Source organism: Candida pseudojiufengensis (genome assembly GCF_024610245.1).
Source record: "Candida pseudojiufengensis strain CBS 10847 chromosome Unknown scaffold3, whole genome shotgun sequence".
In the NCBI taxonomy this organism is placed as follows: Eukaryota; Fungi; Ascomycota; class Pichiomycetes; order Serinales; family Debaryomycetaceae; genus Lodderomyces; species Lodderomyces pseudojiufengensis.
Window position 1 is genome coordinate 1,008,266 of NW_026261523.1, and position 27,884 is coordinate 1,036,149.

Consider the following 27,884-nt stretch of genomic DNA (forward strand, 5'->3'; position numbering starts at 1 on the left):
ACACACTATTAATTGAAAACTTAATTTTAAAAAAACTTTCATGTGCAAACTTCGATGCGTGAAAATGGTTTCATTTGAATAAAAAGCAGTCAAATAACCACCTTTGCAAAGTTCATGATTTCAAAAGGATGTTTCACGATTAAAACCAATTCTTACTACAAATAAAATTGGTTTCACTAAAATTAATATTTGATAAAGTTTTATAATGTAGCACGGGTAAAACGTGAAATGACACAAATCTAAAGTCTCGAACTAATTGTCACTTTTTTCTTGACGTAAATTTTTGATAATCGAAAAACATATTTCACGACATAAAAATCAACTTATTAAGATTCATTTACTTATATCAAAACTTCAATTGATCAGATGGAATGTCTGATGGATTTATACCTATAGTTGCAATATTTTATGCTGTTTTCCATCCTACTGAAGGGACAAAGATAGTCCATCAATACCCAAATAATTCAATTAAAACTGCTTCATCAAATAAAAATCCGAATAAAAATGATCAAGATGATAATGATAAAACTAATGACAATGAAGATGATGATGAAGATGAAGAAGATGAAGGATTATTTAATTTTGATACTGTTAAAAACTATATAATACCAAAACCTCAACTATGTAATCAATTAATATCGTTTAAAATCAATAAATTTAAAGTTATAGGATATCCAATAAATATGAAAAATGAACATTATGCAAGAAATTCTTTTAGTTTTAATTTTTGTTTTGTATTTAATTATGAAATTGGAGATGTTACACCTTATGAATCTGCAATAAAAAGAATGGGACAAATGTTTCATGTTTTGGAAGAACAAAATTTTTTATTAAGTAAATTAGATAAAGATAATTCATTTATTAATAAGAATAGTAAAAGATCAACGGATAAATCATTAAATGATATGAATAAAATTGATTTAGAAATGTACACAACAAATTTAGATAATATTGAACAAGAAATTATTGAAAATGATGCAAGTGTAAATGCACCTGGTCATTCAAAAACAAAACAAATCACATTATCATCAATTGAATCATTAATTCAACAAATTTATCAAGATTTAAATAATTATTCTGAATGTTGTATACCATTAGATACTTCAAATTCAGTTGATATTAAATTATTTCCAATTTTACCAGCCCCGATAAATTTGAAAGCTTTTCAAGTTCCAATTGCGACTGTAAAATTAAAATCTTTAGTTGATGTTAATTGGGATCCAACAATGATTAAAATATTACCTTATATAGATGGAATAAATTCAGTTAAAAGAATAAGTGAATTAGCAGATGCAAATTATTTATTAGTTAAACAATGTATACAACATCTTATGCATTATAAATGTATTGAATTAGTTGATATATTTCAATTTAATAATATTTATGCACCAACAAATCATATAGGGGATTTTTTAAAAAATGATGGAAAAATGGCAGAACAATGTCAAGCTTATGTTGTAACAAATAATAATAATAATGAATATTCAAGTAATCCAATGTCATCATTTAATAATACACCATTAATTAATAATTCACCAAAACCAATAATTGAAAATTCTACTTCACCAACTTTTAATTTTAGAAAATATTCATCAAGTATATCACCATATCTGAAACAAAATTATTTGACCAATTCAAATAATAACAACACTAACTCTAAATTAAATTATTCAAATATAAAAGTTCCAACAAAAACAAGTTTATTCTATTTATATAGATCTTTAAATCAAGGTCAAACAATAAAAGAATGGTATAATCAACATAAAAATTTATTAATAAATATTGATATAAGAAGATTTATAAATTTTGGAGTATTAAGAGGTATTATATATAGAATTTATTCATATCCTATTTTAAATTCAATAACAAGAGCAATTGAAAGTGGTGATATTTTAAAAAATAATCATGTTTTAAATAATTTAAAACGTAAAAAAGAATTATTAAAATTATCAAATAAATCTACTACAAATGAAAGAAATACAAATTTATTAAAAACTAAAGTTCATGAACAAACTTTGAAAACAAGAAGAGTTAGTTTTAATTATGAAAATGTGGAGAATAATTCTAATTCAAAGAAATTAAATACAATGAATGAAGTGATTCTAGAAAATGATAGCGATGATACTGAAGATGATGAAGATGAAGACGAGTATGAAGAAGAAGAAACAAAAGGAGCAATTAAAATAGTTCCACTAACTGAAAGAAAATCAAGAAATTCATCAACATCATATAGAAATATAGAAGAGCTTAATAATTCACCACCACAACAAGATAAGATTTTAAAAGAAAAAGAAGAAGAAAATGAAGAATTAAAACAGGAACAAGATATGATATATCTTATAAAAATGTTAAAAGGTTTTCAACATTTTGATTCAATTTGTACAGAACTACAAAAGTCAAGATCAGAAGTTGAATCAATGATTGAAAATTTGGGATCGTATGGAGTTATAAACTGTTAAGTTTGATATGAAGTTATGAAGTTATGATTATATAGTTATTATGTAGTATTAATATATATGGGTAGCAGAAACATTACAAGATTCGTCTTTATTTAATGAGTTCATGCATTTAGTACTTGAGCTCAAACTATAAATAATTAACTTCTATATTAGACTTTCTACTTAAAACTAACTAATAGGTAAAACTGTAAAACATGAACCACATGTAGGATTTATACTAAAACCGATCATATTATTTATTGTCAAGTGATATTGGAAAACACAAAGTACTTAAATATAATTTATTAAATTATTAGACGCAAAGCATTAAACTGAAATTTGATTATTGCACATGAAAAATCGAAAAGCACACCCTGTCGAAATTCAACATTCAAACAAGTAGATTAAGAAACTAACAGATGAGATAAAATTGAACCTATATAATGAAGATGATGAATTCAGTTCAGACAATAACTGGTTACAACATTCAAAATAGTAGTATTCACTGTAGATATATTATTTCTTAACCTTAGACTAATAAGAAAAAGAAAGATTTAAGAAGGGTAGATGAAATTGGAAATGTCAACTACGTGTCCACAAATCGAAACTAACATTTATTCAATGAATGATTTAGTGTTTTAATTATCTGTTCAGTTTTGCAATTTTTTCTTAGCTGGATAATTCTTTTGATCTCCAATTAGGAAATATTTTTGTTAAACAATAAAATCTGAAACAGACGAGAACAATAAACAAATTAAATTAATTAATTCTGAAACAAATTTCAGTTCAATTTTTATTCTCGTCTGTTTCAGGTTTAATTAATTTCATAATTAATAAACGTTGTTTTTTTTTGTTTCAAAACTAATCGTCTATAAACTCAGCAGTCTAGTTTGCTAAGCATAAAAAAACTTAAATCAAGGTCAATGAATAATGATATAAATAGTTCTATTATTTTCCCAGAATTTTATATCAATGGAAACAATTATTAAAAGGTTTTATCAACAATTAAATTCAACAATAATGCTGTCTTCCACTCCTAAATTTGCTGGTAATTATCATTGCAGAACTAATTACTTACAACCCTTTGCACAAGAACAATTTGATACAAAAGAAGAAGCTTTAGCATTTATGAAAAAATATCATCAATCATGGGCAAATTATGAAAGTAAATCAAATGATGTATTACTTTTTAAATGTAAACAACATGAATGTGAAGCTGAATTAAGAATCAGTGAATCACAAAAATCCAGAAACAAAGTAATTTGGAATATTGAACCAAGATGTCTTGAAGATGGGATGGATAAGCCTCATATAGTTGAACCAAAGGGAACACTTGGTTATTATTCTTTACCAAATGAAGATGAAGGATTACATAAGCCAGTCATGTACATCAAAGCTGATCATGATCCCAAAATAAATGTATACAAAATTATTAATAAACTTACTGAACAAGAGTTAGATGATTTAAGTAATCAAAGAAGAACCATATATGAAATTATTGAGAGATTTAGTGAACAAGAGTTAAATGAATTAAATAATTAAATATTTAATTAATACTCCATAAATGAATAAAATTATAAAGTTGGATTTTGAGAGTCCACAACTTATCATTTGAAACAAGCAAGGTTAACTCGAACTAATATAATAGGTCACTTAATGTTGATTAATTAGTTCTATTTATTTATTTTTATACATTACATATTAAATATAAAACTTTTAAAAAACTATACCTCTGGATAAAATTTTATATCAAATTAGTGATGAGATTTAAATTACTTTTGTTTACACAGCACTCCAATTAATCTATATTCCAATATTTGGATATATAGGCTCTTGATAAGCTATCTTATACTTGTTTCTTTTCTTATAAGTTTTTTATTGTTTAAGTAGCTTTCATAAGCCTAAAATCTTCACCCAGTGGCTCATTACTATTCATATGAAACCTCAAAAATTAGCTATTAATTATAGCAACCTGGGAGTATGAAGTGCACCAAATTTACCATTGTAGTTGATGTTTTTAAAATTCTGTCTGTAAAGTATGATGAGAAAGAAGAAGGAAATAGCAGGAAGGATCAGAGCGGTTATTCCTAGCTCAAATATCTTACCTAGTGTTATCTGTTCATGCATGTCACAAGATAGAACACGACGCACAACGCGGAAGCGAAAATGCAGAAATAAGGTTGACTTTATTTGCACTTTTTGATTCTACTCCATTTGTGAAATATTTCATGGATAATTTGTTTATTTTTAGTCATACTTGTCAAGACCATCTTCATCATTATAGTTCATACTTTCCACCTTGTATTACAGTAGCTTTTAGTTGATTGGGAAACAATCTCAAACTGCTGCTACTCTAGTCACTTGGATTGGTCGAAGGATTGGTCGAAGGATTGGCGAAGGATTCGCAATGAAAGTATCACTCCCAAAGATTCATCACCGAAAACTATGAGTCAATTTGCTCAACCAACCGACAATGTTGCAATTTGAGATTTTTGTACATGTTAAGTATATCAGCCCATTGATACCTCAATTTTCAAAGTGCAAGTAAACTTAACCCTATTCGAGCATTTACGATCCCGCGTTGAATATGTTGTATTGACTTTCGAATGAGTAACATGAATAATCATATATCCCAGGACTTGTAATAAATGGTAGAAAATTGTGTATTCTTTATCGATTGAAGATGTAGTAAAGCATATAATAATAGAAATGAGTGATAAGTTACATGTATTTATAATATTCATGGGTAGTGTACATTACGAGAAACGTCTTTATTTTATTGTAAGTTCACGCATTTTTTTTATTTTTTTTATTTGTTTTGATTTTATGATTTTTTCTTTTTTGTTTTGATTTTATTAACTTAATAACACTTTTTCTTCTTTTGATTTATAACACCAAATTATCATACATCCTTCAACTTTTTCATTCTTCACTTAACAATATAGCAACTTACATCTAACAATTTACATTTAAGATCTAACTCAATCACAAAATGTCAGGAAAAGGAAAAGTACATGGAGGTAAAGGAAAATCTTCAGAAATTTCAAAATCTTCAACTTCACATTCAGCAAGAGCAGGATTACAATTTCCAGTTGGTAGAGTTAAAAGATATTTAAAAAAATCTGCTCAAAATAAAATTAGAGTTGGTTCAAAAGCTGCTATATATTTAACAGCAGTAATGGAATATTTAACTGCTGAAGTTTTAGAATTAGCAGGTAATGCAGCAAAAGATTTAAAAGTTAAAAGAATTACTCCAAGACATTTACAATTAGCTATAAGAGGTGATGAAGAATTAGATAATTTAATTAAAGCAACTATTGCTTTTGGTGGTGTTTTACCTCATATAAATAAAGCTTTATTATTAAAAGTTGAAAAAAAGAAAAATCAAAAATAAATAAAGCAATGATAAACTAAGATCAAATTCATGTTGGTTTTATTTACTTCATCTTCTCATAGTTCTATAAGTTTTTTTTAAAATTCATTTGTATTAATATAATAAATTTTTTATCATTAATATCTATAACTTTTGATTGATTGTCTATCTCTAACTATTTACAGGTTTTGTGGAGGACGTCGTATTCGTGTTGTTGCTAGTATCTAGTGAAGTTTTATTATCCATTTCTATTTTATTATCATTACCAATTTTAACATATTTTGGTTTATATCCTTCTGGAATTTTATAATCATCTAATTTTATATTTATATCACCTAATTTTTGTTTTATATATTCAATTTCATGTTGTAAAATAGTTATATCATCAGCTAATGCATCTCTTTCATTACTTGCTTTTTTCCTACTTCTATAAGCTTCATAAAATATTAAACTTCCTGCAACACTAAAAATAAAAAATTCTGATATAAAAGTTGCACCTTGTTCAATAGCTTTATTATCATTTAATGGTCTAACTCTTATTTTTTTTTCTCCTAATAAATTCATTCTTAATTTAACATCTGTTTTATGTAAATTATTTGCAAATTTTATACAAATTGTTCTAAAAGTTGAATTTGATTGTGCTGATGCTGATATTGCTTTTGACATTGGTTTTGCAATTGTTCGTATTAATAATGATGTTATTTTTAAAGCTATACCACTCATGATTTATAAATTGGAAGTGCTATCTCATTTGTGACTTTTAGATTGATGGATTATCAATGGTTTATGTATTTGTTGTATGTATGACGATGGTTGTTTATTTTATGTGGCGATAAAATATTATGTGTCGGCCGCATAATTAAGTAGGAAAAAAAGTTGATTTATCATATTTTTGAATCACAAGAGTTGATAAGATTTTATTGAAGATTGAAAGTGTTGATTGTTGAATGTTTGGATGTAGTATATTTTTAATATCATCTCTTAGAAGTGTCAAGATCGACCGAAGTTTGGAGATGTAGATATGCATGTATCTTGGCAAGGATCTACATACAAACTTTTGAATCTCAAACAGTTTTGTTGCAAAATTTCAACAAAAAAAAAATTCGATTCAATTTATCAACACATGATTGATTTTCAAGGACTCAAAACAAGGTCAGTTCTGTTGATTATAAACCAAGGACAGTGTAAGCTGAATAAATAAATGTATATTTACAATTTTGGGTATCTATTTAATTCTATAGTCTATTTAATACTTCCTCAAATTTCTTCTGTAATATTATAAATACCAATTGATCCATCAGAACAATAAGATCTATATTCATCAAGATAAACATCCAAGATTAAATTATAAAATTTATCATCATCAATTTGATTAACAATAGTAGCATTACCAGTTTTAACTCCCTTTGGAGCAAATTCATTACCCCAAATTCTTAAATTTCCATAAAATGGTGAATAAAATTGAGTATCTATAGCAACACTAAAATTTGAACTATTTAAAATTAATGAAGGATCAGTTAAAAATGCAACAACAACTTCATCCCAAAATGGTAATGTTTGTTGTTCATTATTTTGTGAATAATTCCCAGTTGCTAAAAGTTGACTTAATGGTGATAAATAAGGAGTATTTTGAATTTTTGTTAAATTTCCACCAGCTTTTTCAATTAATTTATCATATAATTTTTGTGATGGTACTAAATAATTTGTAACATTTGCTCCAATAACTAAATTTTTCCAACCAGCAGTAAGAACAATTTGAGCAGCTTCTGGATCATCAATAAAATTAATATCAGTATTTATATCATTTACAATAGGAGTTCCAGTTGCTGCAGCAAATTGAGTATCGAAAAAACCACCCATAATATATAAACCAGCAGAATCATTAACTAAATTTGGATATAATGATAATGCTTGAGCAACTGTTGTCATCATTCCTGCAGAATATATATAAACAGGATCTTCATCTTTATATTTTTTAACTATATCAATTAAAGCTAAAGCAGCAGGAATTGACTGGTCATAAGTAACATTATCCCAAGTATACATATCTTCATAATGATCATCATAAGCACCTTGCCAAACTAAATCACCAAACATAGATTGCCAAATTTTAAAAGTTTCTTTTCTTCTTAATAATGGTTGATTTGCTCCTTCATATAAAGGAATACATGATGATAAATTATAAACATTTAAAATATTTGAAATTTGACCCATTGAATCAATTAATGATGCTGAACCAAAACTTCCTGACATACCTACAATTTCCCAACCATTTTTTAAAGGAATTAATGCTACTGGAGCTGTTAATCCATCATTATCTATATAAACTTTTTTTGATGAGGTTAATGATAATAAACTTATTGTAGCAATTGTTATTTTTGCTAAATTGAACATTGAAATCTAAATAAGATAAATTTTAATAAAATAAGGCAACGAATGAAATGAAATAATAAACGAATGAACTTTTAATTGAGTTGTATGAATTTAGTATGATAATGATAAGATGGAAAAATTTGAAAATTGATTCATCCTTTCAACTATTTATATAATCAAGAATCTCATTAGCCGACGAGTCTCATCTCTTTGTTCACCTTCCCATTATTGTGTTATTCCATTATCTTTTTATCTTTATCTTAAAATTCCATACTAAATTGTATTGTTACTTAATTGGCGGTGATAATACACTAAAAAAAGATTTGAAGTGAAAATTTTTGAAACACAAAAGCAAGTAATTTAAATTAAGAGCCGCACCGATAAGAGGTTATTTATTTTTGTCATAATTTATTGTTCATTCAACGAACCGAAGTACAATTTCATCTTAATTGAGTTAAATCAATAACATTTAAAACGAATCTTAATCTGAAAAATAGGACTTTAAGATAAGATTAAATTGATGTCAATGTTGAAAATTGCCTTATGAACATTTTATACCAACGGAATATTTTCCAGAATAGTATGTTTCTTAGCATCAAATAACGAATTCATTTAATTGATAACGAGATATTTGGACTTCTTTTCAAAACAGAAGACCTTAAGCTGTTTTCAAAACAGAAGACCTTAAGTTGTTTGAGTCGGTGGCTTTAAAAATTTTATATATGAACGGTTAATTTGAAGTCGATGTCGGAAGTTTAAAGCGGAAATTAATCAAAAATCTTCTACGCGCGCGATATAGTAACCTATAATTTAAAAGTGGATCATTAAACTTGTATTCCCTATAAGTTTTATTCCAAATGTTTCAAATCCATAGTCATTGACACCAAGAATTGCTTAACATTCTGGCAATAAGATTAAAATCTTAAAGTAAACTAAGTAGAATCTAACATCTTAGCCATTACTCGACGTAAATAATAGTTCATCAAAATACGCAAGACCAATCCCTAAGCTTCACATAACTCTAACCATCAGAAACAAGTTAGCACAACGATTAATATACTGAATTACATTGCATATTGAATGGCCTATATTTGGTTGTTAATTGATGAATTAAATTTAAGAAATTTGATGATCCCCAGATTTTTTATAAATTTCTCTTTGTGTTCTAATTCGGAGTTTTATAAAATTTGTTCATAATTTAATCATATTTTTTTATTACTTGAACTTAAGAAAACGTCTCAACAAACAGACCCCCACAAAAACTTATGATATAGAAAATAGTTGATAATTATAAGTTCTACAAATAAAATTACTTATACTTATATATACACTTATTTTAACTTAATTCAATCCTTCATCAAACATTTCTTATCATTGCTTGGACCTTTCCAGATCCCAAGATAACTACAATGCAATCGAGATTTGATACTTTTCAATATGAAGATGATTTACCAACATTACCTGTACCTTCATTAGTTTCAACAGTTCAACAATTACTTGCATCTTTAAAACCATTAACAACACTGGAAGAATATGAACAATTACTTGATGAAGCTAATTCATTTTTACAAAATGAAACTATTCAATTAATTCAAAAACATTTAGAACATATTTCAAAAAAGAATAAAAATAATAATTATTTAAATATTGTTAATAATAATATGACTCCTGCTATTTATGGTGAATTAAAAGCTGATATTTTACCAAAAAATCCTTATCTTATATTAGAAGAAGATCCTTATTCAAAAACTATAAATCCACCAAATCAATCTGAAAGATCAGCTAATTTAGTAAATTCAACTTTAAAATTTATTGTTACTTTAAGAAATAAAACTTTAAAACCAGATTTAACTCCTAAAAATCAAGTTCCATTAACAATGACTTGTTATAATAATTTATTTGGTACTACAAGAGCTCCAGATGTTGAAGGTGGTACTTTTGATATAAGTATGAAAAAATATAAAAATATAAATGATTCAAGACATATTATTATAATTGCTAATAATCAATTTTATTCTTTAGAAGTATTAAGTGAAGATAAAGGTGATTCTAATTCAAAACATGAAATTTTATTTCATGATCATGAATTAGCTGCAATTTTTCAAAAAATTATTGATGATTCAGATGTTGTTGATCCTGTTGAATCTATAAATAATTGTATTGGTTCAATTACAACTCAATCTTTAAAACATTGGAAATTAGGTAGAGAAGAATTAGAAAAATCAAATCCTCATCAATTAAAATTAATTGATGATGCATTATTTGTTTTAATTTTAGATTCAAATTCACCAAAAACTGATCAAGAAAAAACAAGTATTGTATCTCATGGTACTTCTGTTTTATCAAAACATAATGTTCAAATTGGTACATGTACATCAAGATGGTATGATAAATTACAATTAATAGTTACTAGAAATTCTGTTGCAGGTGTTGTATGGGAATCTATAACAATGGATAGTACAGCTATATTAAGATTTATTAGTGATATTTATACTGATTCTGTTTTAAAATTAGCTAAAAATATTAATGGATCTGAATATACTTTATTTGATGATAATGTAACTTATTCAACATCAAATGAAAATAAACCTGAACCTTATTTAATTCCTTTCAATATGACAAATGAATTACAACATATTATTCATTTAGCAGAAACTAAATTAGCTGATTTATTAAATCAACATGAATATAAAACTCATACAATTAAATTAGATTCAAGATTAGCAGGTAAATTTGGTTTATCAATAGATTCAATTTTACAAATTTGTTTTCAAGTTGCTAATTATTCATTATATGGTAGAATGGTAAATACATTAGAACCTATAATGACTAGAAAATTTAAAGAAGCAAGAACTGAATTAATACCTGTTCAAAATGATTCTATTGCTCAATTATGTAAATTATATATAACAAATGCTTCAAGACAAGAAAAATTTGAAGCATTTAATGAATGTTGTAAAATTCATTCAAAACAATATCATGATGCAATGATTGGGAAAGGATTTGAAAGACATTTTATGTCAATTGTTCAAGTTGTTAATAGACCAGTCACAGCTAAAAGATTAAATGAAATGAATCCAGATCTACCTCCAATTCCAGATTTTGGGGAGTCTCTAGAATTGGAAATTCCTTTGCTATTTAATTCTAATGTTGATAATTTACTGAATCCAGAATTACTTATTTCAAATTGTGGTAATCCAGCTCTTAGATTATTTGGAATTCCACCAGCTGTTGATCAAGGATTTGGTATTGGTTATATAATACATCATGATAAAATCATTATAACAGTTTGTTCAAAACATAGACAAACTGATAGATTTATTGATACTTTCCATCGAATAGCAGCAGATTTAAAAACAAGTTTAAAAATGAATTCAAATTTCTTATTAAGTATAAGTGAATCAGAATCAAGAAAAATTGAAATTCAAAAATTAAGAATTGAAAATGAATTAAGTAGTTTAAGTTTAGATTCTCCAATTTTAAAACATCCAATACCATTAACAACAGATAAAGATGATCCAATAGAAACAAATGGTTTCAATGGTTATCATAATGGACGTAAAACTTCATCATCAAGTGAAAATGATGATGATTCATCGGATTTTGAATTATTAGGTGGTTATGGATATTTTGATTATGGTGATTTAGATACAAGATCAGATAAATTAGCAAGAAATCATTCTAATTTTAGTAGTCAACCTCAATCAGCATTATCAAGTGCTTATAGTTCAAGACATCATTCTTCAACAAATTTAAATAAATTACCTCCCATGAGTACTGCTTATGATTTAAAACAAAAATTAAGTATTTCTGAAAGTATAAGGGATAAATTGTCGAAAAGTGAAGATACAATTTCACCAATTGACTCAACACCGGAACCGACTGATGAGAAGAAGACAAATCCGAAGAATTCAATAGGTAAACCATTAGATTTATCCCATTATGGATAAAATATATAGAAGTAATTAATATTTATGAATTACCGTTTAAGCATTACCCCTTAAAAACTCTAGAACTAGATTTGTGAAAAAAGAAGATTACTAAAGTAAGATCTCATGTTTTAATCAGTTAAATCCAATTATAATGCAAATTCCTATAACTGGACTAACTCAGCTACTGAAAAGTCTAATATCTATACGAGGTCCAGATGCAACTAAATTTTTAAATGGGCTTTTAACATCAAGATTATTACCAAATGTTGTTAAAAAGAAACAACATACTATAAGTGATGCAGAATTAAAACATGCAAATTTACAAGATATAATTGATATAAATACAAATTATGGATTAATGCATGAAGATATATATGATCCAAATTTTAATATAACAATAAGTAGAGATGGAATTAATTCAATGATTTTAAATTCAAAAGGAAGAGTATTTACTGATTGTTTTTTATATAGTGAACCATTTCATAATCTAAATGGAGAATTTAATTCATTAATGGATGAACCTGGATATTTATTAGAAGTTGATAAAGATAATGTAAGTCAGGTTATGATGATGTTGAAATTACATAAATTAAGTGCAAAAGTTGATATTAAACCAGATTTAAAATTTAAATCATTTTATTATTATAATGATACTACAGAATTTGATGAATGGTTAGAAGAAGTTCAAGAAACTTATTTTAAATCAATTGATCCTGTTAATGCATTACAAAATGCTAATTCATTTATTGCTAATGATATCATTTTTAATAAAAACATATCAAATCATATATTTGGATTTGCAATTGATAATAGAATACCAAATTATGGATTTAAATTTGTATTAGACAAAACTATAGACAAGGAAAAACTTTTTTCATCATCTTTTCAAAATTCATTTAAAATTAATGAAATACCTGAAAAGATCCTAAAGTATCGAAGATTTCAAAATGGAGTATTTGAATATAATGATGCATCAAAAGGAGAATCATTATTACCATTTGAATGTAATTTAGATTATACAAATGGATTATCATTAGATAAAGGATGTTATGTTGGTCAAGAATTAACTATAAGAACTTATAATAATGGTATAATTAGGAAGAGGGTATATCCATTAGAATTTTTTCAAATTGAAAAAGAAGTGGAAGATTTATCAAATATTCCAATTACAACATTAAGTAAATTAGATTTATCACCATTAGAAGATCAACAAGAACAAAATACTAATGAATCCACTCCAGTAAATAATCCATTTGGAACTTCTTCAAAACCAGTGCGGAAAAGAAAAAGTTCAAGTGGTAAAATTTTATCAATATGTGATAATTTAGGTTTAGCATTATTAAGTATTAGTGATGTTAATAAATCTCCATTATTTAAAATTGAAGTACCTACAATAGATGGTAATAAATTGATTGGTGCAAAAGTTACAGTTCCTGATTGGTGGCCAGAATAGAATTTATAGAATATTTGTTAAAGTTTGTAAATATAGAAGTTGTAATGTAAACTGTAAAGAATTTTTGATCTTCATTATCATGATCGCGAAAATTAATTTTTGTCGGCATTTGAGATCAAAATTAAAATAGTGAAAACCGACTACCAACAAGAAATGGCTGAAAATATACCAATTGAAGAATATCTACAACAAATTAGTCATGCTACTGATATAATACAATCCAAAATCAATGCTAATCCAGCAATCTCAAAACCTAGAGTTATGATAATTTGTGGATCTGGTCTTGGAGGAATAGCAGATATTTTAAACCCCAAGAAGAAAATTGAAATTTCATATTCACAAATTCCAGGTTTTAAAACTTCAACAGTTCAAGGTCATGCCGGGAAATTAGTTTTTGGATTAATTGGTGAAAATGAAGTACCTGTAATGTGTATGGTTGGTCGTTTACATTTTTATGAAGGATATACTTTTCAACAAACTACATTTCCTATAAGAGTTGCAAAAGAATTAAATATATCAACGGTAATTGTAACGAATGCCGCAGGAGGTATAAATGAATCATATAAACCAGGAGAATTAATGGTAATTGAAGATCATATAAATTTCCCAGGATTAGCTGGTTGGCATCCATTGAGAGGACCAAATTTAGAATCTTTTGGACCTCGTTTTCAGCCATTATCTGATGCATATGATCATGAATTAAGAAAATTATTTGTAAAAACTGCAAACAACTTGGGTATAAAAAGACCAATTCATGAAGGAACTTATTTTTTTGCTGCTGGACCAACATTTGAAAGTAGAGCAGAAGTACGAGCAATTAGAGTTTTGGGTGGTGACGCTGTTGGAATGTCTACAGTTCCAGAAGTTATAGTAGCACGTCATTCTGGTTTAAAAGTATTTGCATTATCTTTAATAACAAATGCAGGAGTTGGTGAAAAACCACCAAGTGCATTACATGAAAATCCAAAAGCATTAGATGAAGGTATGGCTAGTCATGCTGAAGTTTTAGAAACTGCTGATGAAGCTTCTAAAGATGTTCAAAAAATTATAGAGTCAATGGTAAATGAATTATAGAAATGTACATTTTTATTTTATTTATTGATCTACTTCACCTGCTGATTCCCATTTACCTTGTAAATTTTCTTTCCATAAACTTACCTTGTTGTCACCGCCAGAAACTGCCAATATATTCCCACTTAATGACCAAGAGCATCTCCAACATACATCTGGAAATTTTTCTTCAGTTAATTCTTGTTTTTGCCAATTACCTTCTTTATCTTGAGTCCAAATCAATACAGTACAATCTTGTGATGCTGTTGCTATATAAGGACGGATTAAATTTGAAGGACTCCATGCAACATCTCTTACCCAATCTGTATGACCAATTAATTTATTTTCTTCAATATATGTATTATTTACAGGATCATATTTCCAAATTTTTGCTAAATTATCTGATCCACAAGTAACAAATCTTCTTTGTTGTTTTAATGTATTTGGATCTTTTGATGAAGTCGTTATTGGAGCCCAAGATGCTGAATTTACTCCAATTGCATGAGCATCAAATATAACATGTGAAGTAGTTCCATCATCATTGAAATCTACAACAGATACTTTCCCATCTGATGCAGTACATAATAACACAGCCCCTAATTCATGAGGAGCCCAACTAACTGAATTTACACTTGCTTGATGAATTGAATGTTCTGCTATAATTGACCATTGTTGAGTTTCTGGTTGTTCTTTCCAAATTAATGCTTTACCATCATATGAACAAGAAGCTAGAATTGAACCAAATTTAGGATGAGCCCAAGCTACTTGCCATATTGGTCCTTCATGACCTGTTAAAGTTGTAATTAGTTTATAATTTTCAGTTCCATCTATATCAAAAATTTTAATTGTTTTATCTGATGAACAAGTAGCCAATCTTTTTCCATAATAATCCAATACTGCATCGTGAATTAGATCTTCATGAGCATTCCCAATTGTCACCATGACTGAACTACTGTTTGATAAATTTGATGTTTTGACGTTTGTTGGACGTGTTAAATTTTGTGCGGATATTTCAAATTGAAATTCCTATTTTGTACAATCAAGATATGGAGGATGATAAATTAGATGAACTACTGACAATACAGAACTTAGTAGAACAATTGAATCAAAATGTAAATGAAGTGGAAGAGAATTCAAAAAGAGTAACGCAAACAGTTAAGAGTTTAGTTCCTGAAGATGTTTATAATAGATTAGTTGAATCACCAACAACTACTTCCACCAGAAAATTAAGTAAGATTCAAATTCTAGAATCAGTTAGAATACATTTGATTATGGAATTACAAAAGCAAGACTATATCACTAAAAATTTGAAAGAATTAATTGATCAGAATCAAGAACTTTTAGATAGTGTGAAAGAATATTTACAATGTCAAGGTACTCTAAAAGAGGAAGCAAAATTGCATGCAAAATTAATGTTAGAAAATTATATTAAAACAAGTATTGAACCTACACTCAACAATTTAAAAAAGTCATAAAAAAGGTCATTAATTATAATCAGAGCTTGAAGCTGTGCTATCAAAATTACATTAAAACGAGTATTGAACCTACAATAAACAATTTAAAAAAGTCATAAAAAAGGTCATCAATTATAATCAGAGCTTGAAGCTGTGCTATCAAAATTACATAAAAACAAGTATTGAACCAACACTCAACAGATTGGAAAAGTCATAAAAAGGTCATTAATTATAATCAGAGCTTGAAGCTGTGCTATCAAAATTACATAAAAACAAGTATTGAACCAACACTCAACAGATTGGAAAAGTCATAAAAAGGTCATTAATTATAATCAGAGCTTGAAGCTGTGCTATCAAAATTACATAAAAACAAGTATTGAACCAACACTCAACAGATTGGAAAAGTCATAAAAAGGTCATTAATTATAATCAGAGCTTGAAGCTGTGCTATCAAAATTACATAAAAACAAGTATTGAACCAACACTCAACAGATTGGAAAAGTCATAAAAAGGTCATTAATTATAATCAGAGCTTGAAGCTGTGCTATCAAAATTACATAAAAACAAGTATTGAACCAACACTCAACAGTTTGAAAAAGTCATAAGAAAGGTCATTAATTATAATCAGAGCTTGAAGCTATGCTATCACTTGATGGTTGTCTACCAATATACGAATAAGTTTTCTTGATAACTGATTTATGAGGATCTAATTTTACCCAAGATTGTCTGATTCTATCAAGGTTCATATGATTTCTTTCAAATTTAAAGAATTTGAAAATAGTGTACAATAGTTCATAAAAGAACACCACTATCATTCTGAAAAGTCCCATGTTTTCATCATCTTGTCCGATATTGACATAATTTTCATCACCAGTTAATTCCAAGGCAATTGATTTTCGTTCATCAATGTTATATAGATCTTTGAAATCCCTCAGATTTAATGTATAATCAATAATTTTCTTTAATTTCTTTTGACAATCTGAATTTAATTTCTCTTCATAAAGTTTATAATTCTCTTCTAATTCATTTATCTTTTTTGAAACTATTCTTGTTTCATAATTTAATCTATCCACAGTACTAGTCAAATTATTAAAATTAAATTTTAAATGATCAATTACTCCTTCTTCTAATACTTTTTGTTTATTTGACATCATTTGAAGTTTTAAATTCTTAACTTTCATCAAATCAACATTCAATAATTGGAATGATTTTGCCATAGTTACATTAGATACATCCTGTTCACTTTCAAAATAATGGGTTTTCAAATTTTCATATCTCATTAATAAGTCAATGTTCTTAAAATATAATTGTGAAAATTTAGTCAATGTTTCCACAGAGGGACTTTGATATCGTAAATTTTTTTCAATCATTGAAAAACTATTACTTCTTGGTTTTGTCCTTGAAATTTCAACTAATTCAGGTGGGAAAGTAAAAGAATCTTTCATATGAATAAATGAATTTAAATTTTCTTCGTCAGGATTTATCAAAATTGGACAAGAATTTCTTCTGTTTAAATTTCTTTGGAATTCAGTTAATGGATGATTTATATTACTTTTAGAAACATCGGCACATGTTGAATCTAAACTACTTGATCGACGAACTTCTTCTGTTGATGATTCAGTATCTCCAATTTGTAAAAACGAATCAACCATTGAAGAAGATTGTAAAGATCGATCTCTTGCAATCAATGATCGATTAGTATCGTCAAAAGTTGGAGGAGCTAATTTATTATCAATATTTTTTCTACTTTGTAAACCAAATCTTCTTGAAAATCCCAAATTTTTAGTATTTAATTGTAAATCATGATTTTGAATAATTCTATCTCTTAAGCTTTCAAAATTATATAAATGAGATTCATTATTATTACCAACACTTTTCTTATTTTCATGATTCCGTAGTCTTCCTTGATCATCATATAATACATTACTTGATTGAACACCTAAAAATAATCTTGTCATTGTTTTTCCAACTAAATAATTTTTAACTAAAGAATCTAAATCTAAAGTTTCAACATCTAATGGACTTTGAGTATCTGCTAATTTTGCAATTTTATTTCTTATTCTTCCACTAGTTTTATTAATCATTTCTTCTGAATCTCGAGTACTTGCTGCATTTATATGATCCAGAACTGTATTTTTCATCACATTTGTAATTTTTTTCAATTCTCTTTTACCATACATCCTCTTTTGTGGTATAACGGGTTTCGGTGAAGTTAAAAGATCATAATCTTGAGATTCATCTAAATCATATGGTGTATAAAAATAATTTGATCCCTTTTCAGGCATTAATCTTGAATTTGTTACAGTAAATAATTTATTCATCGTTTCCATATCTAATTTTCTAGTTTTTTCTAATTTATTTTGTCTTTGAAATTGACCTATTGCTAACATAAAATTTTCAAATTCAAATGGATCTTTAGGCACATCAGAAACTCCAACAATCTGTAAACGTAATCGAATACTTAATATCAAACTGATTATTGCTGCTACTGTAGTTCCTGGTAATATCCCAAATCTAGAATTTGGTTTTGTATTGAAATGAGGTAATCCTATTAAATTCCACCAATTATTTATAGCTTCTTCAGTTTTAACACATAATAATCCAGTACAATATCTTCCATCTAATAAATCAAAATAAAACAAGCAAGTTTGTATAATATTAACCAATTCTCTAACTGCAAATTTTATAGGAACTTTAACATTATATATTTTATACATTTGACGAAATTTATCATCACTTGCATCGGAAATTTTGTCCGTCGTTAGTGATACTGACCTACCTGTACATTGTAACTTTTTCAAATCTGAATTTATTACAAATTGTGCCTCTATAGTCCTTGCATCTCCTGAAGAAATTGGAATTAAGTTTAAATTCGGTGGTAAAGATGTTAAATTAGTAACAAAACAAACTTCATTTGTAAAATCTGCTTGTTTATTTTTATTCACATTCATTGGTGGTTTACTTGATAATCTAGCTATAGTAACCATATCGTTTGTACTATTTGCTCTACTACTTGCAATTGATGATTGAGGTCTTTCTTTATCAACAGTTTTCATTCTTGAATGATTTTGAATTAATTCAGTCAAATATTCTTGAAATCTAATAGGATAATATTTAGTTGGTTTTTTAATGATTGTAAATTTTACAACAGATATTTTGGATTGTTCATTACCAGTATAAGCTGTAACAATTGTTCCTATATTTCGATTTATAACCCATTGTTCACAAATATATAATTCAAATCCATTTACTTCACTTTCTTCAATTAAGTAAAATTCATTTGAACTTACAAAATCCTTTTGGAAGTATTTAACAGCATTAAAATCAGGGATGATATATGTAATGAAATCATTCGGATTGGTGAAATTATTAGTATTACTTATTGAACTAGTAGTGGTTGCTAGTGAATTCTTCTTATATTCATTATTGTTTAGTGAATTGTTATTGTTGTTTTGTTGAGTGAAATACTTTGATCCTAATAAATTCTCTAAAGAACTATTATATGACATGTATATATGAGATGTGATGGTGTAGCCATATGTAGAAGTGATGGTTAAAGTTGTATCAGATTTGAATTGATTAATTTTGTGTTTAACAATCTGGTAAATGTAACAGTAGAGAAAAAAAAAAGGGAAAAAAAAAGATCTGATAAATGTATTCTACGTAATTGCGTCATAGTAAAACAACAAAGTTACTACAAAACTCAGAATCATTTTATAGAAATCTTAGATGATCGGTTGAGTTCAAGTAAGTAATCAAATCAGTGTAAATGGTGGGATTTCGAGTGGGATTCTCGAATCATAAAAATTGATATTAATTCTATACCTTCATATAAAACCGAGGCTTAGTTAACAAATAATTTGCAAGATTTTGCAAATGACAAAAAAAAAAATATCTGAAGCTACAAAGATCAATTGAGCTTTGGAAAGAACTGGAGATTAAAGTTGAACAAAAAGTTTATCATCAAATTTTTTGATGCGCAAATGAGACAACTCGTAAAATCGGTGCGCAATAAAATTAAACCTTGTAAAAGCATAAATCAAATGCCAATATCCTTTATCAATATGAATATGCTGAGAAAACGATTCAAAACAAATTAATAATAATGAAACTATTTGAGTCTTGAGTGAGTATGACGCCTTGGAAAAGTCAACCTCAGGTTTTGCTGGTGAGAATGATTTCATGGCGAATCTCTGTCGATTAATATAATAATATTGATAACAAAGAAATAAAGTTTCACTAAACAGGAATATGACCTTTCAAAGCAAGATATTACAGTGTAATTGCTAATTTTCATTGTGTTTTATTTTATTCTTCGTTAAGTGTACTTAGTTCTTTATATCAGAAGCAATATTGATTATGATCAAGCAACGGAGAAAAATTTCATCAAAAACAAAATATTATTCATTAAACCACTTAAGCATCGATCTTCTGGACAAAAAACTGTAATTTTATGACATATCTCTGGATGGTTTTTAAATCAATTGAGTCGCTGATTATCAGTTCCGTAGGTATTAAACAAATATCGAAGATCGTTGATCGTCTAACTTTGAATTCAAAATACAGAACATCGCTATTCGTAATCTTTCTAACAAAGAAATTGGTTCAAGTTTCATTTTATTAAAGTTAAATTATATTTATATAAATTTTCAAAGACACTTTTGTTGTATTATTTGTCAAATCTTACAAAATGAACTTAGTTCAACTCTTGATAATTAAAATTTATATTCTCCATAAATTATTTTTAAAAGTCGTATTTTTATCGTGTCGTAAAACACAAAAATAAAATTTATTATCAGGAAAAATTTCCGATTTGACTGTATTATCATCAACGTTTTAATTTAATTTCAATTGTTAAACTCATCCTCATTTAATATCAAATACTTGGTTCGATCAACATAGGCTCATAGACATAACAACACCGCAAACATTGGTAAAAGTCTTTGATCCAATATACATAGCGTCAAAATATCTAGTCTAATCTAATCAAGTCAAGCTAATCATTTACAAATTTGAACCAGTATGGCAAAACGGAATATTTTAAAACGGAGAAGGATTAACCCTAAAACGATAGTCGAGCAGGATTTGGAAAACTATATAGTCAACAATATGATCAGAGGCAATGAACATAAAAAAAATCAAGCAGTTCATTCGAAGAAAATTCAATCGGTGACAATAATACTACTACTTTCGAGATTTTAGCTTTAAAAGCACCCGTTAATACCAAACTAGTCTATTCAGGGTCAATATTTGATTCAAGATGGGAGAAAATTAGGGACATTATCAAGCAAAATACTGATGACACACCAGAGAGTACGGTCGAAGATTTAGAACCTGAAATTCCGTATTATCGAGTTAATAAATTTAAAACAATTAAAGAATTACGTCTTGAAGTTACACAAGCCTCCAGTTCAGATCACGAGAATTTAGAGGAATCATCCGATAGTCTTAGTAGTGAGTTGGTTTTGAATTCCAGTGAGCCAGTTGTTACAAATTTGTTTACCATTAATACAGAAGAAATCGGTCGCCGGTATCAAAAAATTAAACTTGAACGTGAACCACATGACATTAATTCCTATGTTGCATTACATTCATATTACATCGAGTCACTTAATATTCAATTTTTGCCAGCCCCAAACAACTATATCTTGACAGGTGCTTGTTCACTCATCGATCCCAGATTTTTACATATATCCAACATGCTAAGCTGAGTCGATCGGTTGCGTAATTAATTTTCAAAATACTTGACTACGTCTTAAATATTGCATTTTATCTAGTTGAATATATAATTGCTATACATATTTTCTGAATAAAAATCCTCTAGAAGTCTGCCTAGAACTCTAGCTGAGAATAAAGACAACAGCTAATTCATCAGGGCATGATATAATTGAACTTATCGCTCTCACATTCATAAAGATGGCACTTGAAACTTGAAAGCTGGAAAAGTCTTCAATAAAATCTATACATCATATTACCAGTTGCAAGATAGTTTTTAAACGTGTTTGTGAGACCATCCAAAGTATCATTTCTACAACTTTCAACTTCTCCAATATATTTGTTCATGTTGGTATAATCTGCCAACATCGCATTCAATATCTCTTCTATATGTGATAATTTCCTCTTTTCAACCACCATCAGTACATGAAATGCAACTTTTTCTATCTCTAAATTTTTTTGAAGAACCAGTTGAATAGGTATTAAAAAATTTTGAGCAACGCAAAAAAGGTAGTCCCGAAGGTAGACAGCCATAGTGTAAAGTTCTTTTGTAGACCAATATCCATCACTAGGTACAATCAAATTGAAGTCGTTTCCTTCTCCAACTTTATCACTATCTTTGAGAGTAGTAATGGATTGCCTATAAAACTTCCATAATAACAGCGGTTGATATTTTCCATCCAATATGTATTTACTGATGTGCTTGAAAAACAAGGCTGTATCACAAATTTGATAATTCTCAACTATTAATTTTTTTATACAATTATCTTCATCAGAATCAATATCAGGGATATCTTGAATATTGTTATCATCAAGCATGAAATCGAAGTTTCGCAAAAATTCTATTAATTCAACCTTATTGATACCAAATGTGAATTTATTTGTCCAATTCTTAAATGATTCACAAGATATTAGTTTTTGCTCTTGATTACAACAATATATCCAATGGCAATGTATACTTACACGGTTTGAATCAGATATTTCATATATGAAATCCTCATAATTACCTTCAATCACAACCCCACCATTCAATTCTATTAAATGCTTAACATTTTCTATATCATTCATTGTTGGATCTAATTTAAACAACATTGGCTTTTCTTTGCATTTAAAGATTTGTTCATTATCATGTATGCTTTCGCTAGATACATCACTAAAAGCTATAGGTGATGATATCATTTTTTATCCTAAATCAATTTGGCTCAAATTTAATTTGAATTGATATGACGATTCAATAAATATTTCAAATATTTTTGATTTTGATTCAATGTATAAATGTGCGTATCATATGAAACAGTGAAAATCCTCAAAGAGCCACTTATTGTGATGATTATAAGCCGTTTGTATGTAAAGAATAAAACCCAATAGAGTTTTGCCTCTGGATAACCGAGATGAATTTTTTGTTGACAAAAATTGTACATCCGTACCGCAAAAAATATTTTTTAATTGTGATGCAACAAAAAGTTGGTACAGCTCATGAGCATTTAAAATAAAATATGCAATTTGCAATTAAAGTAGGTGGAATACCTTTTAGATACGTTTAAGAGTATACTAGAGTAGTCTGTGTCATAATTTGTAATTCCATTCATCGCTACAACTGAGCAGGAATCTACAAAAAATACACAATCCAAAACACTTCAATAAAGATGATATTTTTTTAAAGTAATATTTGGTAAATGGAGAAGCAGTTTTTCACAAGTAACCAATTGCTCAACTAAAATCTACAAAGTTTATTCGCAATTGAATTTACTGTTTTACCTTCCTTTTTCTTTGGCATTGGCTCAGATGTTGATGATGTTTTATTATCTCTATCATGTTAATCCAATAAATGACTTCTAAAAAATAATTTTTTTTTGACCATAACTATCTCTCTTTTCATTATACTCAATGGATTTATCTCTTTTATCAATGATTAAAAATGATTTGGAAATATTTGTTCAACCTAAATATGTTGAATTTTAGAATTAAAAAACCATTTCTTGAATCAATTAAATAAATAGTATCTTTGCAATAAAATTTTTTCATATCTGTATGAGGTAGTCATCAATCTTTGAACCGATTACTAGAATTTTTCAATTCGTTAACTAAACTTGATTCATATGTTGAATCACAATATTGTGGCCATCATCACTCTAAATCATAAACATCTCTTGCATTAGAGCCGAAATACGAATTAGGTTATATATCATCAATATTTGCACCGTAATTCTTTGTAATAACTATAAAAATATGTTATTAAAAACCCTAGTTTATCAACTTAATTTTGTTTCCAAGACGGATTTAATCCGGATATATACGGAACAAGTATACATTATTAATTGCATATTCTAATTCTTTATGCCCACTCCATCTTCAAATTGTATAATCCTCATGAATATTTACAAGAAAAATTTATTATGCTTTTGTTGGTAATGATATAGATTGATGAAATGAGGTAAATAGGTTGAATTTTGATACATTGTCATTTTTTTACAGGTTTTATCAATTCATAAATCAAAACCTTTCCGATTTTGGAGAAATGGGCATTCACAAAATTCCGAGATTTGTTGAATTTATAAAAATTTTCAAACAGTTGACTTTATGAAATATTCTCCAATATCTGATTTAGTTTTCATTAAAGACCCAGCTATTGAATCAATGTTATGAACTATCCAGACCAAATGACAAATCTACAACTAAATCAAATGCCAGTAATAATCAATCAATCCAGTTATATTCAGTTGTGAGAACTGTTAACAGTAAGAATATCTCTTGCACTGGAAGCAATACCACCAAGATAATGATTCAAATTTTTATAACTCGTTCCTTGATTTCTTATGATTTTATTTTCATTCGCTATTGATATACCACAACTTCCAACAAGACCTACAGTGATAACTGCAAATTCAAAAATTAATTGGTATTGATGTATATTCCTTATATATTGAATTTAATAATAATGCTGGTGTATCACATGAGTATTTACCAAGTTGACCATGCTGGAGTTTGAGTTTCTTTGAAACCTGAATATCATCATTTTTGAAAATGAGTTCTTCTACTACTTGAGTTTTGATATCAAATATGTTTTTATGAGCTACTGGCGCTTTCGCAACAAGAATATAAAAAGTTAAACGATATAAACTTTGAGTAAAAGTAAATTCGACAAATTTAACATATATCAATTTCTCCACTAATGTCTGGTAATGAATTCTTTCCTGGCAGGTTATACCAAATTTGATTCATAGTAATTTTAGGACATTCTGATATTGTAATTGAACAATAACAAAAGTAACCATCCTCTGACCCAAGTGAGTTCATTAATTCAATAACTGGTAATTTAATGAAGCTCCTTATAACATTATAGTGATTACAAACCACAACTCCAATTATTGATGGACCAAAACCTTAATATGCAGATGAGTAGGTGTGACAATTAAATGAGGATGACATAAGTTTCCATGGGAAACTTGGAGGAGCTGGAGCCAAGCAAATATGACTTTCTCTATTAATATATAGTTAGCAAGTTTTTAATTCAGTTTTCAAGTAAATTGATTTTGCGCAATTATTCCTGTTAGTTAAACTTAATAAAACATGATAATGAAAATGAATCAAGGTGCATATTAATAAAACTTGATACAATAGTAAAACAGCAAATTTAACACCAAGTGTAAAACTTCTTAGATAATTAGCCAACACATTCAATTAAGAAATTCTTCCACAGTGTTATATATCGAACTCACATTAGTATCATTATCCGAAATATACGTTAAATTTTCAACAAGATCCATTTTTGCCCACCAATAGTTGTTACCTGGTTCATTCACACATCGTACAACATTAACCGTCTGTAGTGATTCTACTGAAAATTCAATTTGCTTAATCTGTTTTTGCTGGTGAAGTTTGTCTCTTTATAGTTTTCTTTTCAGCATTCAGATTCCAAATAAATGATTACCAATTCAGTATTTCTGGGCATAGTTGTTGTAGTTGTTCTTCCAAAAGTAGATTTGGTTCTTTGAAAAACAATTCTTATGAACTAATAGTACTTAATCTTGATTCAATCTCCTCTTTCACTGTAGCCAATGTTCTAACCAAAATAAACTGTTTAATATGTGAGATTAAACACGTGAGGTATGAAATCCATTTTCAGAATATTTATATAAAATGACGATGTGATCAAAATTATTATCTTTCTTTAGCACATAAAACTCACACAACATCAACAAAAAAATAACAAGAAGAAGCTATTTCCACCAGACGACTTGTGCCGAAATTAATGTATAAAATTTGTCCGTGAGTTAGTTGAGGGTTTTTAACAGAATTTTTCATTTTGATGTTTTCACCGATCCTACAGCTGTGCTTTGCTCCTGTCACTTTGTTATTTCTTGGAATTTTAGATAAGAAAACTTCAAAGATCAAAGGTACAGTTGCGTTATCTTTTGAATAAATCGGAACAATAGCATTAGGGTAAAAGAACTTTTAGCAATCATACAAACATTAACTAAATTTAGACATTTTTTACTTGGTGCAACTATTGTTATAAAATCAGATCATAAATCGTTGCAATACTTAATCAATAATATAAAAACCACCATCATACAGATCATCAAGATGATTAGATGTGCTATCGGAACTCGATGTTACTATTGATCACATTATTGAAAATATCGATATCCTTGATGCATTATCTGGAAAATTTTCATAATTAGTTATTATTATGAAGAAATAAATTGTAAGAGGTGCAAGTACAATGCAAATTGAAACTAATTTTTCAGGCGAAGATACACCTGAAGAAATTGAAGAAAATAATTCTCAAGATGAACAAGCCTTTGAAATTTACTACTACCTTTCAAATCAAATAGATCCACTAAATACAATCAAATATACAATTAAGAAATTTAACTATAAAAATGGTGTTTTATATTATAAAGGGTTTGATTATAGAGCTGATCCATTTGAAAGAATTTGGATTGCATTTAATTTACACTATAAGATTATTAACATACATCATTCACCAAATACTACATTACATCCAGGAGCTGAAGTGACATATTTAGAAAGGTTTAAATTTAATTGCTTGTCAAATACAATATTAATTCATATTATATGGTTCAATCGTATATTAAGAAGTCTATCTTATAGTGAAACATACTGTCGTCAATATAGTTATATATAGATATTAATAAAATTCCATAACAGCCTAAAACCTCAACCTATATTATTACTTATATTACTTCCCGTATTGTTGATTATTAGATGGGTCGTTTGTTATAATAGCCTTTAATCATAATTTATACGTTAATGACCAATTCTCGGAGCGATCACTAATATTTGGACAGTAATGTCGATTAATGCGATCTAATGATCTCCTTATCTTTAAGTGTATTTTAGTAACAGCTTAAGCATCTCTTATAAAAACTTATACCTCCATTATTTAATGAGTAATTTCTTATTCATAATCGTCATCCGTATTTATCTTATAAACTTTTTCAAATAAGCTATTTCATAACTTTTGTCTCTTAAACTGATAAAATTTACAACAACGTCTGACTCAACTCCATTTTTCTTCATTATCTTTCTAAAATTCTAAGTAATGATTTGCTGTATGTATTCTTGCATGATTCAAGGTACTTTATCTGATAGTAAGAAGGTTCGTTTTAGATTCAAATCCTTATTGTGTATTATGATTATTTATAAAATTGAGACTAAATGATTATATAATAAGTAGTAGGTAATCTAAATACATAATAACTTCGATAAATGATCTTGTGATGATTAGGAAAAGACCAACTATATTGTTAATGTGATAGTTTAATAAATGTATTTATTGTACTTTTGTTTAAGTATTAAATTATTATCTTTTTTTTCGAAGTAGATAAGTAATTATAATACTGCAATTTTGAGTAATATTGATGATACAGATATCTATTATAGTAAAACATTTGTAAACAATTAACTTGAATTAATTGAAGTAATATTTTGCAACCATAATAAAGTGATCTCATGAATGAGATTGATTTTATAATTCTTTTATCGATCTACATAAAAGTTTAAATATTAAATAAAATTAGTGTATGTACAAAATAATTTATTACTGTAATAAATATAAATATAATTAAA

The 27,884-nt window shown here is 27.4% G+C and overlaps 14 protein-coding genes across 14 annotated transcripts; 9 read left to right on the top strand and 5 right to left on the bottom strand. All coding sequences in view use genetic code 12, as the record gives it.

Annotated features, from left to right (window-relative positions):
• Nucleotides 1-371: 371 nt before the first annotated feature.
• On the top strand, nt 372-2,459 carry NPR2 (nitrogen permease regulating protein; the record flags this gene model as incomplete). The annotated part of the gene is made up of 1 exon (XM_051761197.1): nt 372-2,459. One exon carries the CDS (start codon nt 372-374, stop codon nt 2,457-2,459), a length of 2,088 nt encoding a protein of 695 aa, XP_051616829.1.
• Nucleotides 2,460-3,410: 951 nt separating this feature from the next.
• Nucleotides 3,411-3,980, top strand: KGF55_000886 (uncharacterized protein; the record flags this gene model as incomplete). Its single annotated transcript, XM_051761198.1, has 1 exon — nt 3,411-3,980. The coding sequence occupies one exon, from the start codon at nt 3,411-3,413 to the stop codon at nt 3,978-3,980; it is 570 nt and encodes a 189-aa protein (XP_051616830.1).
• A 1,450-nt stretch (nt 3,981-5,430) lies between these two features.
• On the top strand, nt 5,431-5,832 carry HTA3 (histone H2AZ; the record flags this gene model as incomplete). Its single annotated transcript, XM_051761199.1, has 1 exon — nt 5,431-5,832. One exon carries the CDS (start codon nt 5,431-5,433, stop codon nt 5,830-5,832), a length of 402 nt encoding a protein of 133 aa, XP_051616831.1.
• Nucleotides 5,833-5,982: 150 nt separating this feature from the next.
• Nucleotides 5,983-6,534, bottom strand: KGF55_000888 (uncharacterized protein; the record flags this gene model as incomplete). Its single annotated transcript, XM_051761200.1, has 1 exon — nt 5,983-6,534. The coding sequence occupies one exon, from the start codon at nt 6,532-6,534 to the stop codon at nt 5,983-5,985; it is 552 nt and encodes a 183-aa protein (XP_051616832.1).
• Nucleotides 6,535-7,068: 534 nt separating this feature from the next.
• Nucleotides 7,069-8,205, bottom strand: KGF55_000889 (uncharacterized protein; the record flags this gene model as incomplete). Its single annotated transcript, XM_051761201.1, has 1 exon — nt 7,069-8,205. One exon carries the CDS (start codon nt 8,203-8,205, stop codon nt 7,069-7,071), a length of 1,137 nt encoding a protein of 378 aa, XP_051616833.1.
• A 1,388-nt stretch (nt 8,206-9,593) lies between these two features.
• On the top strand, nt 9,594-12,134 carry CTN3 (carnitine O-acetyltransferase; the record flags this gene model as incomplete). Its single annotated transcript, XM_051761202.1, has 1 exon — nt 9,594-12,134. One exon carries the CDS (start codon nt 9,594-9,596, stop codon nt 12,132-12,134), a length of 2,541 nt encoding a protein of 846 aa, XP_051616834.1.
• Nucleotides 12,135-12,267: 133 nt separating this feature from the next.
• On the top strand, nt 12,268-13,569 carry KGF55_000891 (uncharacterized protein; the record flags this gene model as incomplete). Its single annotated transcript, XM_051761203.1, has 1 exon — nt 12,268-13,569. One exon carries the CDS (start codon nt 12,268-12,270, stop codon nt 13,567-13,569), a length of 1,302 nt encoding a protein of 433 aa, XP_051616835.1.
• Nucleotides 13,570-13,722: 153 nt separating this feature from the next.
• Nucleotides 13,723-14,643, top strand: PNP1 (purine-nucleoside phosphorylase; the record flags this gene model as incomplete). Its single annotated transcript, XM_051761204.1, has 1 exon — nt 13,723-14,643. The coding sequence occupies one exon, from the start codon at nt 13,723-13,725 to the stop codon at nt 14,641-14,643; it is 921 nt and encodes a 306-aa protein (XP_051616836.1).
• A 21-nt stretch (nt 14,644-14,664) lies between these two features.
• Nucleotides 14,665-15,561, bottom strand: SEC13 (GTPase-activating protein; the record flags this gene model as incomplete). Its single annotated transcript, XM_051761205.1, has 1 exon — nt 14,665-15,561. The coding sequence occupies one exon, from the start codon at nt 15,559-15,561 to the stop codon at nt 14,665-14,667; it is 897 nt and encodes a 298-aa protein (XP_051616837.1).
• A 104-nt stretch (nt 15,562-15,665) lies between these two features.
• KGF55_000894 (uncharacterized protein) lies at nt 15,666-16,094 on the top strand (the record flags this gene model as incomplete). The annotated part of the gene is made up of 1 exon (XM_051761206.1): nt 15,666-16,094. The coding sequence occupies one exon, from the start codon at nt 15,666-15,668 to the stop codon at nt 16,092-16,094; it is 429 nt and encodes a 142-aa protein (XP_051616838.1).
• A 593-nt stretch (nt 16,095-16,687) lies between these two features.
• KGF55_000895 (uncharacterized protein) lies at nt 16,688-19,582 on the bottom strand (the record flags this gene model as incomplete). The annotated part of the gene is made up of 1 exon (XM_051761207.1): nt 16,688-19,582. The coding sequence occupies one exon, from the start codon at nt 19,580-19,582 to the stop codon at nt 16,688-16,690; it is 2,895 nt and encodes a 964-aa protein (XP_051616839.1).
• A 959-nt stretch (nt 19,583-20,541) lies between these two features.
• KGF55_000896 (uncharacterized protein) lies at nt 20,542-21,784 on the top strand (the record flags this gene model as incomplete). The annotated part of the gene is made up of 2 exons (XM_051761208.1): nt 20,542-20,614; nt 21,276-21,784. 2 exons carry the CDS (start codon nt 20,542-20,544, stop codon nt 21,782-21,784), a joined length of 582 nt encoding a protein of 193 aa, XP_051616840.1.
• A 238-nt stretch (nt 21,785-22,022) lies between these two features.
• KGF55_000897 (uncharacterized protein) lies at nt 22,023-22,967 on the bottom strand (the record flags this gene model as incomplete). Its single annotated transcript, XM_051761210.1, has 1 exon — nt 22,023-22,967. The coding sequence occupies one exon, from the start codon at nt 22,965-22,967 to the stop codon at nt 22,023-22,025; it is 945 nt and encodes a 314-aa protein (XP_051616841.1).
• A 3,547-nt stretch (nt 22,968-26,514) lies between these two features.
• KGF55_000898 (uncharacterized protein) lies at nt 26,515-26,940 on the top strand (the record flags this gene model as incomplete). The annotated part of the gene is made up of 1 exon (XM_051761211.1): nt 26,515-26,940. One exon carries the CDS (start codon nt 26,515-26,517, stop codon nt 26,938-26,940), a length of 426 nt encoding a protein of 141 aa, XP_051616842.1.
• Nucleotides 26,941-27,884: the final 944 nt, after the last annotated feature.